This window comes from Symphalangus syndactylus, chromosome 11, assembly GCF_028878055.3.
Source record: "Symphalangus syndactylus isolate Jambi chromosome 11, NHGRI_mSymSyn1-v2.1_pri, whole genome shotgun sequence".
NCBI lineage: Eukaryota > Metazoa > Chordata > Mammalia > Primates > Hylobatidae > Symphalangus > Symphalangus syndactylus.
The window spans coordinates 133,018,580-133,034,535 of NC_072433.2; the positions used below are offsets into that span (position 1 = coordinate 133,018,580).

Consider the following 15,956-nt stretch of genomic DNA (forward strand, 5'->3'; position numbering starts at 1 on the left):
CTTCCTGCTGTAGCAGACAGAGCAGGAATTCCCATCTGAAGCCACCCTGCCTTTCCTGTGGGCGGGGCCGGTGTCTGCAGGCCATGCTCTTGTTGACCATGGTGTGGGCTGGAGCCAAGCTGGGAGGAAGTGCTGGGGACGGTGGGGTTGGGTCACACTCTAGCGTGGGGGCGGGGGGCATGTGGATCAGAGGGAGGAAGGAAGAGAAAATGGGGGTGGAGAGAGGGGAGAAGGCACCAGGGAGAGGGCAGGGGGCTGGGAGTGCCAACTACCCCACAGTCCCAGACAGTCCTCTGCTGGAGAGTCAGCTATTAACAGCAAAGAGGGCTCTAATTGCAGAAATCAAAACATGTTGAGGTTTTTTGGGAAAAAACTATAATGTCTTTATGACTTTGGGGCAGGGAAGGATTTCTTTAACAAGATCTCCAAAGCACAAACTGTAGGAGAAAATACTGATGAGTTTAGTGTCAAAATTTTAAAACTTCTATTTAAAATAATTCTCGTAAATAAAGTGAAAATGCAAGTCTCACAGATTAGAAGTTATCAGCAATGCAAGTAATGGACTAAGAGTAAGTGTCCACACTCTGTAAAGAACTTCTGAAAATCTACACATAAAAGACAAGCAAGAAAATAGAAAGATGGAGGCCGGGTGCAGTGGTTCACGCCTGTACTCCCAGCACATTGGGAGGCCAAGGTGGGCGGATCGCCTGAGCTCAGCAGTTCGAGACCAGCCTGAGCAACATGGTGAAACCCCGTCTCTACTAAAAATACAAAAATTAGCTGGGCGTGGTGGCACATGCCTGTAATCCCAGCCACTCAGGGGGCTGAGGCAGGAGAACTGCTTAAACCTGGGAGACAGAGGTTGCAGTCAGCCAAGATCCGGCCACTGCACTCCTGTCTGGGTAGCAGAGTGAGACTCTGTCTTAAGAAAGAAAGAGAGAGAGAGAGGGAGAGAGAAAGAAATGAAAGAAAGAAGAAAGGAAAGAAAGAAAGAAAGAAGAAAGAAAGAAAGAAGAAAGAAAGAAGAAAGAAAGAAAGAAGACAGAAAGAAAGAAAGAAAGAAAAAGAAAGAAAGAAAGAAAGAAAGAATGAAAGAAAGAAAGACAGGCAAAGGGAGCCACAAGCAAGTCAGAGAAGAGAAAACGCGTGTGGTTACTAAGTGTCTGAAGAACCAGTGCCTTTGCTGGCTGAGACATTGCAAGTCAAAGCCACAACACGATGCTTGTCCACACCCAACACACTGGCAAAACTTTAAAAGCCTGGCCACCTGAGTGATGGAGGGGAGGAAGGGAAGCAGGCATCATGCACTTTGCGGAAAAGAGGGTGGCTACATGCAACAGCCAGTGGAGCGGACAGTGTGTGCGTCCCACAGCCAGATGCCCCTCTTTTAAGCACAAGCCTCTATGGTTCACGGTATTGTCGCCCAGGATGGCAGGCAACATGCAAGCATCCACTGACAGAATGAATAAATAAATTATGGCAAATTCACACAATGGGACACTGGAGCCACGACAAGAAATGAACTAAGGCTACGTGGATACAGGTCCAAAGCAGAATGTCAAGGCACAAAGGCTGAACGGTGGATACTGTACAGCTCTGTGTACACAGGGTTGGAACCATGCCTGGGAAAGGAGCTACATGGGAGCTTGGGAGCTCCTTCCCGCTCCTCATTCCCCTTCTCAGGGAGAACTGCATGGGGAGAGCACGGTGCGTGTAGCAGTGTGTGTGCACGTATGTGTGAGCACGTGGTACGGTGCATGCATGGATGTGTGAGCGTGCGGCAGTGTGCGTGCATGGATATGTGACTGTGACAATGTGTGTGCACGTGTGTGTGAGAGTATGGCAGTGCGCATGCGTGGATGTGTGAACGTGTGGCAGTGTGCATGCATGGATGTGTGTTTGTGGCAGTGTGCATGCACGTATGTGTGAGAACGTGGCAGCGTGCATGCACGGATGTGTGATCGTGTGGCTGTGTACGTGTGCCAGCGTGTATGTGAAAGGCGTGTTTGTGTGGGTGTGTGACAATGTTAATGTGTGAGCGTGCGTGGTGTGTGATGATGAGTGTGAGCGTGAGTGTGAGTGTGCCGAGGACGAGCTTTCAAAGTTCCCTGGATGCAAATGTCCTTCCTGGGCCACTGCCCGGGTCCTGACTCCCCCTTCGGCCCCTGTCTGTCACAGGGATGGGGTCACTTGTGCCACCTGGGGCTCGGGGGCAATGAGGCTCCTGGCCTTTTTTGCCCGAGGGAGTGGCCTCTGAGGGAAGGGTGGGTCTTGCAAGGCCGGGCTGAGCACCTGGGGCTTTTTGGAGACTCCTCCCACCGGGTGTGCTACCCTCGCCGTCCAGCAGGTGGCGCGCCCGGGCAGTTTCCAAAGGACGTCAGGCGTCCCGCCCACCCGCTTTTGCAGGCGGGGAAACTGAGGCTGGACTTCTCCTTTCCCTGAATACCAGGGAATCCATTCCCTCAGTCCACGTGCTTATGGGGCCTGGCTGGGTTCTGGGGTTGGGAGCCATGGTGAGCAGAACAGACGGGGCCTCCCCCTCCGGAGTTTGCGTCCCTGTGAGGACACTGGGATGCGTCCCCGTGGGGAGCGCCCGACCCTGAGACACTGCCGCTCACCCCACACCCAGCACAGTTTGCACGTGAGACCCCCGCCGTCTGCAGCTCTGGGCCGCCCTGGGGCCTACACAGCCATTGCTGTGCACCGCGCACCTCTCCTGTTAGCCCGAAAACCCCTGAGAGAGTCCCGTCTTCTCCACCTCCGTGTGTTTCGGGGACAGGCAGCCCATCCTGGTGGACGGAGTTGGGGGGCACAGGGTCCGCACACCAGGTCCACGAGGCTCCACCACGCTCGAGCTGTGCAGCCATGGGCAGGCTGCGTGGCCTCTCAAGTGGGGTCAACGATGGTCACCACCACAGAGGGTCGTGGGGCTGCTGACCGGGTGTGTCCTGCAAAGGTCCCGGTCTCCCGACACAGGCCCGCGGCCAGACCGTCCCTGCTTTTATTGGAGGGTGTGGAGAGGCGCATCCCTAAAAGATATGTCTAAGGCCGGGTTCGGTGGCTCACACCTATAATCCCAACACTTTGTGAGGCCGAGCTCAGTGGATCATCTGAGCTCAGGAGTTTGAAACCAGCCTGGCCAACATGGCGAAACTCTGTCTTTACCAAAAATACAAAAATTAGCCAGGCTTGATGGGACGTACCTATAGTCCCAGTTACTAGGGAGGCTGAGGCAGGAGGATCACTTGAGCCTGGGAGGTGGAGGCTGCAGTGAGCCAAGATTTCGCCACTGCGCTCCAGACTGGGCGACCGACAGAACGAGACCCTGTCTCAAAAAAAACCAAAAATTGATATGTTCAAGTCAAAACCGCTGGTACTTGGGAATGTGACCTTATTTGGAAATGAGGCCTTTGCTGATGTAATTAGTTAAGATGAGGCCGTATTGGAGGAGGGGCAACCCTAAGTCCAATGCCAGGTGTCCCTATAAGAAGCAAACAGACACACACAGAAGAGGCCATGTGAAGACGGAGGAGGAGACTGGCGCAGCGCAGCCACAAGCCCAGCAATGCCTGCAGCCACTACACATGGCTCTACCCTCTCCAGTAAAACCAGGGAAGGTCTGGCCGCGGTGCCTGCATGGAGGGACCCCAATGCCTCTGCAGGGTGCCCTCGTGCCCAGTCAGTCTCCCCCGGGATCCCCCGTGGTGCCAATCACTGTCCCCACTTTGCAGTGCAGGAAGGGTCCTCCCCTGGAGACTTCAGAGTGAGCACGCACCTTCATTCCAGGCTTCTGGCCTCAGGACTGTGAGAGAGCACATTTCTGCTGTAAGCCATGCAAAGTGTGGTCATTCGTCTACACAGTCCCAGGGGCTCAGGCAGAGGGAGAGAACAGGAGACCGGAGGAGGAAGGGCGCCCCCACAAGAGTCCGGCTACAGCAGGGCTGAGAAGTAGGCTGGCTCCCAGCTCCCTGTGGCTCTGAGACCCAGCTTGGTGGTAGCTGCACCTGGGCCAGGTGGGCAGCTCAGGCTGGGGGCAGACGGCTCCTACCCTGACTCGGCACAGCGCTATGCCCAGCTGCTGCACACAGCACTCCAGGTGGCAGCACCTTCACTGCACTTGGCCCCTGGTGTCCTTCCCCCTCCCTGGCCTGTGGGTGCTTTAAGGACATGCCTGAGGAGGTGCTCCAGGCCGAGGCACGGTGAGAAAGGGTGGGCTCCGCCTATGTGGGTCAGTACTGGAGTCCTGCCTCCACCACTCTCAAGCATGAGTGGGGGACTTTACCCCTGAGCCTCAGTCTTCTCATCTGTACAAGGGGCTAATAATTCCCAGCTCACAGGGCTGTTGTACAGGTGAGACCGGACGTTGACTGTGAAGTACGTGGCATAGAGTAGGCGCACAAGGTATGCGCATTACACATACAAACGCTCCTGGAAAGGATGGGTGAATGAATGCAAAGATGACCTGCCCTTTGGTTTCCATTGGGAAGTGACCCGGCCCTGGAGTAGGGGGGCTGTCAGCAGGGTCCCCTGGAGTGGGGGCGGGATCAGAGCCCAGATGTGCATGTGGCTCCAGCTTGGCGTTCCCTCAGAGGGACAAGATTTCCTCAAGGCAGAGAGGGTAGAGTCCACCTAACACCCATGTATTTGAGAGAAAGCGAAGGTTCCGCCGGAGGAACGCTGGAGTCAGATGAACAGACGATGCTCTGAGGCTCCAGAGGGGAACACGAGCGCTTCGGAGGCGTCGGATCCAGCAGGAGGATTTCTGAATCGAGTGGAATGAAAGGTGCATGCTGGATCACGAGGTTTTCTGCAGCACGTGTCAGAGATTCCCTGCCAGTGACTCACTTTTTCAATGAGTTCTGAAATTCATTCATGCCGAGAGGAGGGATGGATGACAGACCCCTTGTAATCAGCAAGGGCTCTGTTCTTGGACAGAGGGCTCGGGAGCCCCACGAGGGAGAGGACACCACACAGAGGCCCCGAGCCCGGGCCTCTCCCTGCACCGTTAGCCTGGCTGGAACATAGCAGCCAAGCACGTTTAGCTTCTGTTTGTAGGAGGAAAGGGAGCGGGAGCAGCAGTTCCGGGGGAAGCTTTAGGTTAGATTTTTGTTGCCTATTTATTTATTTATTTTATTATTTATTTATTTATTTATTTGAGACAGAGTCTTGGTCTGTCACCCAGGCTGGAGTGCGATGTCAGTTCCCTGCAACCTTCACCTCCCAGGTTCAAACGATTCTCCTGCCTCAGCCTCCCAAGTACCTGGGACTACAGGCAGGAGTCACCATACCCAGCTAATTTTTGTACTTTTAGGAGAGATGCGGTTTCGCCCTGTTGGCCAGGCTGGTCTCAAACTTCTGACCTCAAGGTGATCCACCCGCCTCGGCCTCCCAGTGTGCTGGAATTACAGGTGTGAACCACTGTGCCTGGCCGCTTCTTTATTTTTTTAAGGTTACATATTTCTGTGCGACTACACGTGCTGTTCTCCTAGTGGAGGTGCTTTGGCCTTGATACCAATGGACGCACAGTGATATGGGCTGAGTGTGTCCCCCTCAAATTTCCTGTGTTGAAATCCTAACACCCAAAATGATGGCATCGGGAGGTGAGGCCCGTGGTAGGTGAGGAGGTCCAGAGGGAGCCTCGTGAATGGGATTCACGCTCCCTTCCTTCATGTGAGGACACGGTGAGAAGGCGTCGTCTCTGAACCAGGAAGCAAGCCCTCACCAGACACCGAGTCTCCCAGGGCCTTGATCTTGGACTTCCCAGACTCCAGAACTGTGAGAAACAAATTTCTGTTGTTTAGAAGCCACCCAGTCCGTGGAGGTTTTATTATAGCAGCCCACACGGACTAATACACGCAGACATCTAGAGATAAAGCGGTTAAAATTGTTAGTTTTTGTCACTCGGTCAGAGTTGAACTTTGGCAAGCATGGTTTTTTGTTTTTTTGGTTTTTTGGGTTTTTTTGAGATGGAGTCTTGCTCTGTCGCCCAGGCTGGAGTGCAGTGGCAGGATTTCAGCTCACTGCAAGCTCCGCCTCCCGAGTTCACGCCATTCTTCTGCCTCAGCCTCCTGAGTAGCTGGGATGACAGGCACCTGCCACCATGCCCGGCTCATTTTTTGTATTTTTTTAGTAGAGATGGGTTTTCACCATGTTAGCCAGGATGGTCTCGATCTCCTGACCTGGTGATCCGCCTGCCTTGGCCTCCCAAAGTGCTGGGATTACAGGCGTGAGCCACTGCGCCCAGCCAAGTATGATTGTTTTAAATGAACTGTCAAACACTGCCTTAAAGGTCCCCGTGTGTCCTCTCTGAGCCGATTCAACAAAACTACACAGCCAGGAAGCAATCCTCGGTACAGAAGAAGCTTCACACATAAAGATGCTTATCATAGTGTAATTCACAGTAGAAAATATTGGAAGCAACTTAAACGTCCAACAAGAGGAGATGGTAGAATAAATGATGCCATTTTCTCTAGATGGAATATTGTGGGATCATCAAAAGAGATGGTTTAAAAAAAGAGACGACGATAGTTAGAAAAGTTAAAAGGTGCCTATCCTGGAACCCCACAATTTCACTTCCCAGAATTTATCCCAAAGACAGGCACAAGGGCAAGCATGAAGAAACAAGAGTAATGGAGTTTCACAATTATTGCGAAAAGTCGGAAACCACTCACGGTCACTCCGTAGAGCCTTGGTGACATGAACCGATGAACTTGCACAGAATGGAATGCAGTGACAGTGCTGGATTAGAAACAGTCAAGAAGGTTCAAGGACCTAGTGAAGGGGCGGGTTATAAAGGTGTGTTGAGGAGGGGCTGAAAGGAGGTTGTCGAAGGATAGGAAGCAGCACAGGACTGGAAAGAGGGAAGCTGGGACCACCCGTAGGCCCAAACAGAGCTGAGGCTTTCAGAAGGGAAGGAGGCTCCCGCCCACCGCCAGCGACCAGGAGGAGACAGGGGATAGGCACGCTTCCCTCTCCTCCCACTCTCTGCTGTGTCCCAGTCTCCTGTTGGTTAAATCCAACTGAAAGGCAGAGAGCTCAGTGGGGTGGGGTGGGTCAGCCTCCAGAGCATGGGGCGGTTGGAAAAGAGAGGAGATTGGATGTGGCGGGGCTGGCAGGAGAGGCCTCACATAGGGGCAAGCCAGAAGGACAGCACCACATCTGAAAAGGTGCCCGTGTGTGTCCAGAAATTCTAAAGGTGACATATTTTAGTATCCTCACTGTCCTAATCTCAGTGGAATTGCAAGAGTATAAAGTGAAATAAAAATGTTATATGCATAGATGTAAAGTGTGAATATATGAGTGTATGCATATACATGTGCATACCCATGCAGATGATGTAAAAATATATATAGTGGCAAGCAGATCTGTAGGTATGATCTGAAGTTTGGAAATCAATCAATCAATACATTTACATGGAGAGTTTTGAAAATCACAATCTGGCAATCCGCGCACCACGGGGCTCGCAGTGATGACTCCTGGGTCATGAGACGATGGCGGCTTCTTGCCCTCCCTCCTCTCATTACACTTTCAATCTTCTGAATATTTTGCAATGAGTATGTACAGCTCTTACAATGAGAAAAACAGCTATTTTGCAATAAACAAATAAATAAATAATGTTGCAAGGACAAGCAGCGTTTACGAGAATTACAGCGTAACGTGCACTGATGCTTAATGGCACGACATGAGGTGGGAAAAGCAGTCCAGTGCCCGCTGTGAGTATCTGTTTGGTGTGATGATGAGTGAGGACGTGTGAGGGGAAGCAGCCCTGGGATGGATCGGAGGAGTCGGACTCCGATGGGGTGGAGGCCACGTGGGGGGTGATGCTTTTGTTCTTTCTCCACATTCCAGGCACAAAACTAAACCAAACGGTGTTTTTTGCTGCTGTTGTTGTTGTTTTTGTTTTGTTTTATTTTGAGAAAGGGTCTCGCTCTTTCTCCTAGGCTGGAGTGTTGTGGCACAATCTCGGCTTATTGCAACCTTGACCTCCTGGGCTCAACCGATCCTCCCATCTCAGTCTCCCAAGTAGCTGGGACCACAGGCATGCACCACTATGCCCGGCTACTTTTTGTATTTTTTTGTAGAGATGGCGTTTTGCCGTGTTGCCCAGGCTTGAACTCCTGGATTCAAGCAATCCTCCTGCCTCGGCGTCCCAAAGTGCTGGGATTACAGGTGTGAGTCACTGCACCTGATCCCAAATGAGCTTTTAAAGGAGAGCAGGAGGCTCAATGATTGTTTAAGGGGGAAGCTGGGCTCTGTTTCCAGGAAGAGGAAGGGGTCAGGTCAGTTCTAGAGGCTGGCTCTCCCAGTTTACAACGGGGGGAAGCCGAGGCCCAGAGGGCAACTGTTGTTAATTAGCGCTGGCGCACTTTTCTCCCCCACCCCATGCGGGCCTGCCGCACCTGCTCCCTCTTAGGACTGAATGCCCTGCGATCCCCACCGAATGGAGAAGGACGCTAGAAGTTACAGGACTGGCCCCCGACCGCTCAGCCAGAAACAGGCTTTGAACCTTGCTGAACTCCAGTGGCACAGGCTACGCGACGCTTGCGTCTCCCCGGAAGGACCGCTCCTCTCTGGTTGGCGAAATCTCTTCCCCGCCCAGGAATCTGGACGGCTCCTGACATTTGCGTGGTTGTTCCCCTACCCGATTGCCCTCGATTTTCCCCTCTGGTCCGGGCAGGAGCGGCAGGGCTGGATGCCAGGGCCCCAGTGGCAGGGAGGTGAGTGGGCAACACTCCTTCCCCCACAGGTAAGACGGACACCCAGCCTCGGACCACATCACAGACGCCCAGGGCCCCAGCCACAGCTGGGATCACTCAGCTGTGTAATGTCTCCACTTCCCGGCCGGGCCAGAGCTTTTCCATGCTGCCAGGACTTTCAAGAAAACAGCTGTCTGGCTGGTGAGTAGAGGGGCCTGGCCCCGGGTGGCCTTCCTGGCTGGCTGGCCCCAGGGACTCAGCAGGCACAAAAACGGCCTCGCTTCTCCCCAGCTGCTGGCTCAAGGTCTGAGGGACCCTGACAGGCCTGTCCCTGCTCAGGGCTGACCCTGCTTCCCTCCCAGGCTGAACAGAAAGCAAAACATCAGCCTGCTGGCCCCTGGGGGTTGGGAGGGGCGGGCGTCATTGTCCTCTAACAGCCTGGACATTCTTGCAGCCACTTGGGCTCAAGAGGTTTAAAAGTTCCCACTGCTTGGAGGACAAGGACAGGCCAAGAGTGTCTGCTGGTGCAGGCAGTGGATGTCTGATTCCCCCAGGAACAGGGATTTCCGTGGGACTCATGGAGGACTTTGGGGGCCTGTGAACCTAGCAAGAAAAATTTATGTGCTTGTTTTCACCAACCTTTATCTCACACACACAGACCCTGGACTCAGGGGCATCAGTCAGCTGTGACTTTGTTGCTCACAGAGACCTCGATAGGGACCCCGCAGCTAGTGTCCAGACAGACATCTCATAGCAGCACTGTCTTTACCTCCTCTTCCAGGCAGGCGCCGTGCTCACCCCCACTTTACAGATGAGAAAATCCAGGCTGGGTGATGTCATTACTCAGGGTGCCCCAGCTTGTGAACTGGTATATTCGAGCCCAGGTCCAACTGACCCCTTGGGGTTAACGCACTAAACCACAATTGCAGGATTCCACAGCGGCTGACCGCCCCACACAGGCCCACCTCTAGCAGAGGAGATGGGATGGTTAGAGCTGGTTATTTGACGTGCTTTAAAGAAACCCCTATCACTAAATCTCCATCTAGAGCTATATATGTAACTGGCTTTGATTATAGTCTATGCATTTATTTATGCATTTAAAACATTATTCTGGGCAGGGATCCACAGGCTTCAGTGGAATGGCAAAAGGATCCATGGCATGAAAAGGGTTTAGAAGCCTTGCTTTAGAACCTGCTGGTAAAATAATAATGAAGAGGTGGAAAATAGAGTGCCACTTCCATGAGGGCAGGGCCTGCCTGTCTCCGCGCACTGCTCTCCTTCTGGCATCTAAAGGAGCTCTTGGTCAGGAACAGCATCTGATTTCCCTAAGTTGACACCTGTTACCTCTTCCCACCTCACTATTCCCATCGGTACCATCAAGGCTGTTGTACAGAGTGCCCTGCAAATGCATCATCAAGACAAACCCTTCCGGTGAGGCTGCTGCCAGGACGATTCTCCCGTATAAACCCTGAAGCAGCCATGCCCCTCAATAAGCACCTACGGGAGAGGTGAGTTCCAGAGGGGTGCGGAGAAATGGCTCTGCAAAACCAGTCCAGGTGCAAATCCTGGCCCCATGATTCACTAGCTGGGTGATCTTGACTGATTTCCCTAAACTTTCTGGCGCTTGTTTCCTTATCTGTGACATAGGCTTAATGATAGAACAATAAAAAATATTCCACATTTGCTTGATCTCATATCTGTGCATTTATTCACCCACCCATCCAACCATTAGACCATTCACTCACCCATTCATCCATCCATCCATCCATCCATCCAGCCAGCCAGCCAGCCAGCCAGCCAGCTAGCCAGCCATCCACCCACCCATGAGTTCATCCATTCACCCATCTGTCCAGTTATTCATCCATTCCTCCACCCACCCAGCCATCAGTTCATCCACCTATTCACCTGCCCATCATTCACCCATCCACCCATCTACTCATCCATCCATTCACTCATCCACCTACCCACCCACACATTCATTCACGCATCCATCTATTCATCTACTCATCCACCCATCCACCCATCACTCCATCTACTCATCCATTTTATTTTTCGGTGTGTTTCAGAATACATACATTTCCCCCTAAATACTTCCACATGCAAATCATTAATCAGGCTTTAATATTTCAGAAGCTTAATTTTACTTCTAGAAATTAAGGTGGCCAAGTCCTGCCTCCTTCTTGCCTCTCCCTACTCCCACCCTGCCGCTCCAGGCTGAAATATCCTAGGGCAAGAACCAACAGGACCCTCTGAACTCCTCCCAGGCCCCTGGTTTCTGGAGACCCCTCTATGGAGGAGAATCTAAGGACAGCCTGAAGTTGGGCGGTGTGTGTGTGGTGGGCGGGGGGTGGGGGGGGTTGCTCCTCTTGAAGCCGTTCGGTGACAGCCAAGCGCTTGCTTTTCTTGTTGTTGAGGCTTTTGGTTAACTTCCCCCGGGTGTCTCACCAGCTCTGGCACTGGTGCAAGCTCATCACCTTGGACCAGCTGCCTGTAGAGGTAGTGAGCTCGCCATCACTGAAAGTGGTTAAGCAAAGACTGAAAGAAGCTCTGGTGGGGGTGGAATGTTGTAGAGGAAATTTAACCCAGAACAGGGTTAAACCACATCAGGGCTTCTCAGCTTCTGCACTGTTGATATTTGGGGCTGGATAACTCTGTTGTGGAGGCTGACCTGTGCACCGCAGGGCATCCTGCAATAGTTCTGGTCGCAATCCATTATATGCCAGTACCACCCACCCCCTAAGCAAAATGACAATCCAAAATGCCTCCAGTCATTACCAAATGTTCCCTGGGGGGTGAACTTGACCCCAGGCGAGAACATCTCGACTAGAGGAAACCTACGGTCCCTTGGACCTTGAAATTCCACAGTTGATCCTGCTCCCTAGGTCACCTCCCTCCTCGGTCCGCTCTGTTTACAGTCCTGTAGCCTTTCCGTTGCCATGGAAACCGGAATCGTCTTTGCCTCTTTTTCTTCCTTTGCCCATCCCATTTACGCATGCTTTCAACCAACAAAACCCCATGTGCTGGGCCCGGGCGACACGGATGTAAACAGCCCCTGTCTCCTCTTCTGGGGCGACAGTAACAATGGTCTGACCTCCCTAAGCGGTTTGAGGATTAAGTGAGACGGACAATGCTAGGAAATGCGCCGAGCAAAATGCGAGCGCGCGGTGGACGTCGTCAGCTCTTAGAATTGTAAGCTCCGCAGAGGAGGGGGGCACCAGGCTATAGATGAGTGGCAGGCTCTGGCTGGGGGACCCGGGGGCTGGGGGAGCAGATACCTGGCCTGCCGTTGGAAGCAGGGTCTGCAGGGTAGAGGCGCTCTGGGCAGCAGGGCGCAGCAGGGGCGGGGTTGGAAGCAGCATGTGTGTAGTCACAGAAAAGCAAGGAAGGCAAGTACCACAAAGCCCCAGAACCAGTCTTGGGGCTTGGTCCTCACCCCGGGGGCGCAGTGCCCCTGGAGGGTTTTAAGAAGAGTGAGTGGCATGGATGGGGAGTCAGAATGGGGCAGGAGTGGCGATGAAAAGACCAGCAGGAAGGCAGTTTCAGCGGCCCGGGAACTAGGCCGTGGGGGCCGGACCCAGTGAGGGAGAAAGAGCCTGGGGGCGGAGCCAGGGTTTCGGAGGAGGAGCCAGACCTCCCAGGGTGGGGCCATGACTGGGGGAGGAGCCATATCTCCTGGGGGTGGAACTAGGTCTCCTGGCGGTGGAGCCAGGCCTCCTGGGGTGGGGCTAGGCTTGGGGGCAAAGTCAGGCTTCTGCAGAGCACCCACGTCCCCTGGGGTTGGAGCCATAACTAGGGGGAGAATTCAGATTTTCTTGAGGCGGAACTAGGTCTACTGGGGATGGGGCCAGGCCTGAAGCAGGAGCCAGACCTCAAGAGGTGGAGCCAGGCCTCCTAGGGTGCATCTAGGCCTGGTGGTGGAGCCAGGCTCCTGCAGAGAACCCACGTCCCCTGGGGTTGGGGCCGTAACTGGGGGGAGAATCCAGATTTCCCTGAGGCGGAACTAGGTCTCCTGGGGATGGGGCCAAGCCTGGAGCAGGAGCCAGACCTCAAGGGGTGGGGCCAGTCCTCCTGGGGTGGTGCCTTGCTTCCAGATGAGGCCATGACTGTGCGAGGAGCCAGATATCCTTGGGGTGGTACCCTGTCTCCTAGGGGTTGGGCTAGGACCGGAGCAGTTGCCAGGATCTTGGGGCTGGAGCCAGGCCTGGAGGAGAAGCCAGACCTCAAGGGGCAGGGCCAGGCCTTTGGGTGGGGCCAGGACTCCTGGAGGTGGGGCCATGCTTGAGGGAGGAGCCAGTTGTCCTGTGGGCAGGGCCAAGTAGGGGTGGGGCCAGGCCTTCTGGGAGCTAAGGGAGGTCCAGAGGGTGGGGCCAATCCTGGGGCGGGTCTACGCTTGGGGAGGGCCGAGCCCAGGCCTGGTTGGAGAAGGAAATCAAAAGCGACGCCTCCTTGCTGGCTTTCTGGCTGAGCCTCACAGCCTGGTTTTCACAGGGCGCCTTCGTCTTTCGTCAACATCTGTCCAAATAGTATCTTTAAAAATCATTGCCAAAGTGTTTGCTCCTAAGGTTTGGAAACGACCATCGGCAGGGGATGGGTTAAACCGATTAAGGTGACTGACACTGCGCAGTGATGCGCAGCTAGTGTAACTGCCCTGTGGAGGACGTCTAGGTGCATCCTCTGGTAGAAGGTACGAGGGCAGACAGCGTGGTCTGCATGCTCTATGCCACCATTTGGGCACAAAAACAAAACAACATATGATCATGTGGTTATCTGCGCATCCAGAATTTCTGGAAAGACCCCAAGAAAGTGGTCATATTGCTTGCCTCTAGGAAGCTGGGAGCGGGACAGGGCTGTGAGGGAGACGTCTCACTTTATTTTCACTTTATTCCTGAGCCAGCCGGGGCTGCATGTCGCTGTGGGCCGCAGAAGCAGACACAGGGCTCAGTGCGCTAAGGCGAGGGTTTCGTCCCAGGACGGGTGGCACCAGGCACAGGCAGTCCTGGCCAGGCAGCAGCTCCACTGGAACAGCAACCTCACCCACTCCTGTCCTCTTGACTGCAAGACAGTGGCTCCACCGCCAAGGTCACGAGGCGTACCAGGCCGGGGGGAGAGCAGTGCACAGTACAGCTGAGGGAAAGGCTTTTCCAGAAGCCGCCGAACTGACCTGCACGTCTCACTGGCAGCGCTGGACACATGGCCCTGCCAGCCACAGAGAAGGTCATTTCTCAGCGGCACCCTTGTGCACTGGACAGAGCTGGAGCTCTGTAGGAAGGGAGCATGGAGCTGGGGCTGGCACATTTGCACCTCAGGAACTTTGCACTCTGTAACCCAGTTCCCTGCCTAATAAATTCAACATCAGCCAAGGAACCATGTGAGAACGTGCCCAGGGGAGCCAACTGCTTGTCCCCCCATCCGCACCCCCGGCTCATGTCTGTGGCATGGCCTGGATGCAGGACCGCCCCCCCGCCTCCTGTGGGAGCAGAGGCAGGCACGACTTGGTGGAAGGAGGTTCGAGGCAGCAGGGCCCTGCTTCCTGCTGATGGGAGGATGGGGGCCGTGCCAGGTGACAGGTGAGATGGCAGATGGTGGCAGAGTGGGGTGCCAGTCTGGGAAGTAATGAGGTAGCTCATTATCAGGAGATGTTTGTTTGTGGCCGAGAACTCAGCGCCAGCCCAACTCAGCTCGGCCCAGGTTGGAGACCTGCTGCTGCCCATTTAGAGAGAGCACAGCCCTGTCTGCATGCAGGGTCCTAGCTGCCCCTCTATAAAAAGTGCGTCCTGGTCAGCCGGAGGTGTGCGTCAGATGCAGATCCTGAGCTGTGTTACCCAGAGACTGAAACCTGGTGGGTCAGAAGGGGCTCAGCAACCTGCAGTTTGTTTTTTTTTTTTTTTTTGAGACAGAGTTTCGCTCTTGTTTTTTTGAGACCAAGCTGGAGTGCAGTGGTGTGATTTCAGCTCACTGCAACCTCCACCTCACAGGCTCAAGTGATTCTCCTGCCTCAGCCTCCCAAGTAGCTGGGATTACAGTCATGTGCCACCATGTCCGGCTAATTTTGTGTTTTTAGTAGAGACGGGGTTTCTCCATGTTGGTCATGTTGGTATCAAACTCCCGACCTCAGGTGATCCGCCCGCCTCAGCCTCCCAAAGTGCTGGGATTACAGGTGTGCGCCACTGTGCCCGGCCTCAACCTGCATTTTTAGACAAGCTCCCAGGTGATTGGGATGAAGCAAGTCCCTGGCTTGACTGCAGATTTATATCCAGATGCAGTTTCTTGGGTACCTCTGTGGGTGGGCACAGCTGTATACCTGCTGCACATATTCAGTTCTGTTTGGTCCTCACTGAAGGATTGCTACCCATGAGGTCAAACTATCACCACCCCATTTCACAGACAAGGAAGTGCAAGCCCAGAGAGGTGCAGTCCCATGGCCTAGGTCAGAGAGCGCTTCTGGAGGAGCCTGCACCTGGCAGACAGCCTTGGCCTCCCGGGCCCACAAAGCCCTTGCAGCTGCTCTGTCCTGTTTGGGTTTTTTTTTTTCTTTTTTCTTGTCTTTCTTTTTTTTAGACGGAATCTCACTCTGTCACCCAGGCTGGAATGCAATGGACCGATTTTGGCTCACTGCAACCTCTGCCTCCTGGGTGCAAGCAATTCTCCTGCCTCAGCCTCCTGAGTAGCTGGGATTACAGGCACGCGCCACCATGCCTGGCTACGTTTTGTGTTTTTTAATTAGAGACGGTGTTTCACCATTTTGGCTAGGCTGGTCTCGAGCTCCTGACGTAAAATGATTCGCCCACCTCAGCCTCCTAAAGTGCTGGGATTACAGACATGAGCCACCGCGCTTGGCCTGTCCTGTTTGGTCTTGCAACGTATTTGAAGGTCTAGTGCTGCTACCCGCCTTTAACACACAGGGCAGACTGAGGCCTTAGGGTCTGGGTGACCACTCTGAGTTCCATCCCTTTCAGAGAGTAGGTGTCTATATCGGGGTTCTCCAGAGAAACAGAACCAAAAGAGTGCATGTGTGTGCGTGTATGTGTTGGGGTGTGTGCGTGTGTGCACATGCATGTGTGTGCATATGTGTGTGTGTGCGTGTGTGTGTAGAGGCATTTATTTTAAGGAATTGGCTCAAGTGATTGTGGAGGCTGACTAGTCCACAGTCTGCAGGGTGGGCCACCAGGCTGACAACCTGGGGAAGCATTGATGTTGCAGCTGAAGTCCCAGGTCGTCTGCTGGCAGAATTCCTTCTTGCTTGGGGAAAATCAGTTTTTT

At 53.8% G+C, this 15,956-nt stretch overlaps 1 protein-coding gene across 1 annotated transcript in view; it reads left to right on the forward strand.

Annotated features, from left to right (window-relative positions):
* The window catches only part of LOC129492717 (uncharacterized), a 56,589-nt gene extending 42,569 nt beyond the window's left edge, over positions 1 to 14,020 (forward strand). The window contains exons 2-4 of the mRNA XM_063612596.1: positions 8,414 to 8,573; positions 8,747 to 8,897; positions 13,591 to 14,020. Coding sequence (XP_063468666.1) covers positions 8,420 to 8,573; positions 8,747 to 8,897; positions 13,591 to 14,020 — 735 coding nt within the window. The 5' untranslated portion in view covers positions 8,414 to 8,419. The remainder of the gene's footprint in view (positions 1 to 8,413; positions 8,574 to 8,746; positions 8,898 to 13,590) is intronic.
* The last annotated feature ends 1,936 nt before the right edge of the window (positions 14,021 to 15,956 follow it).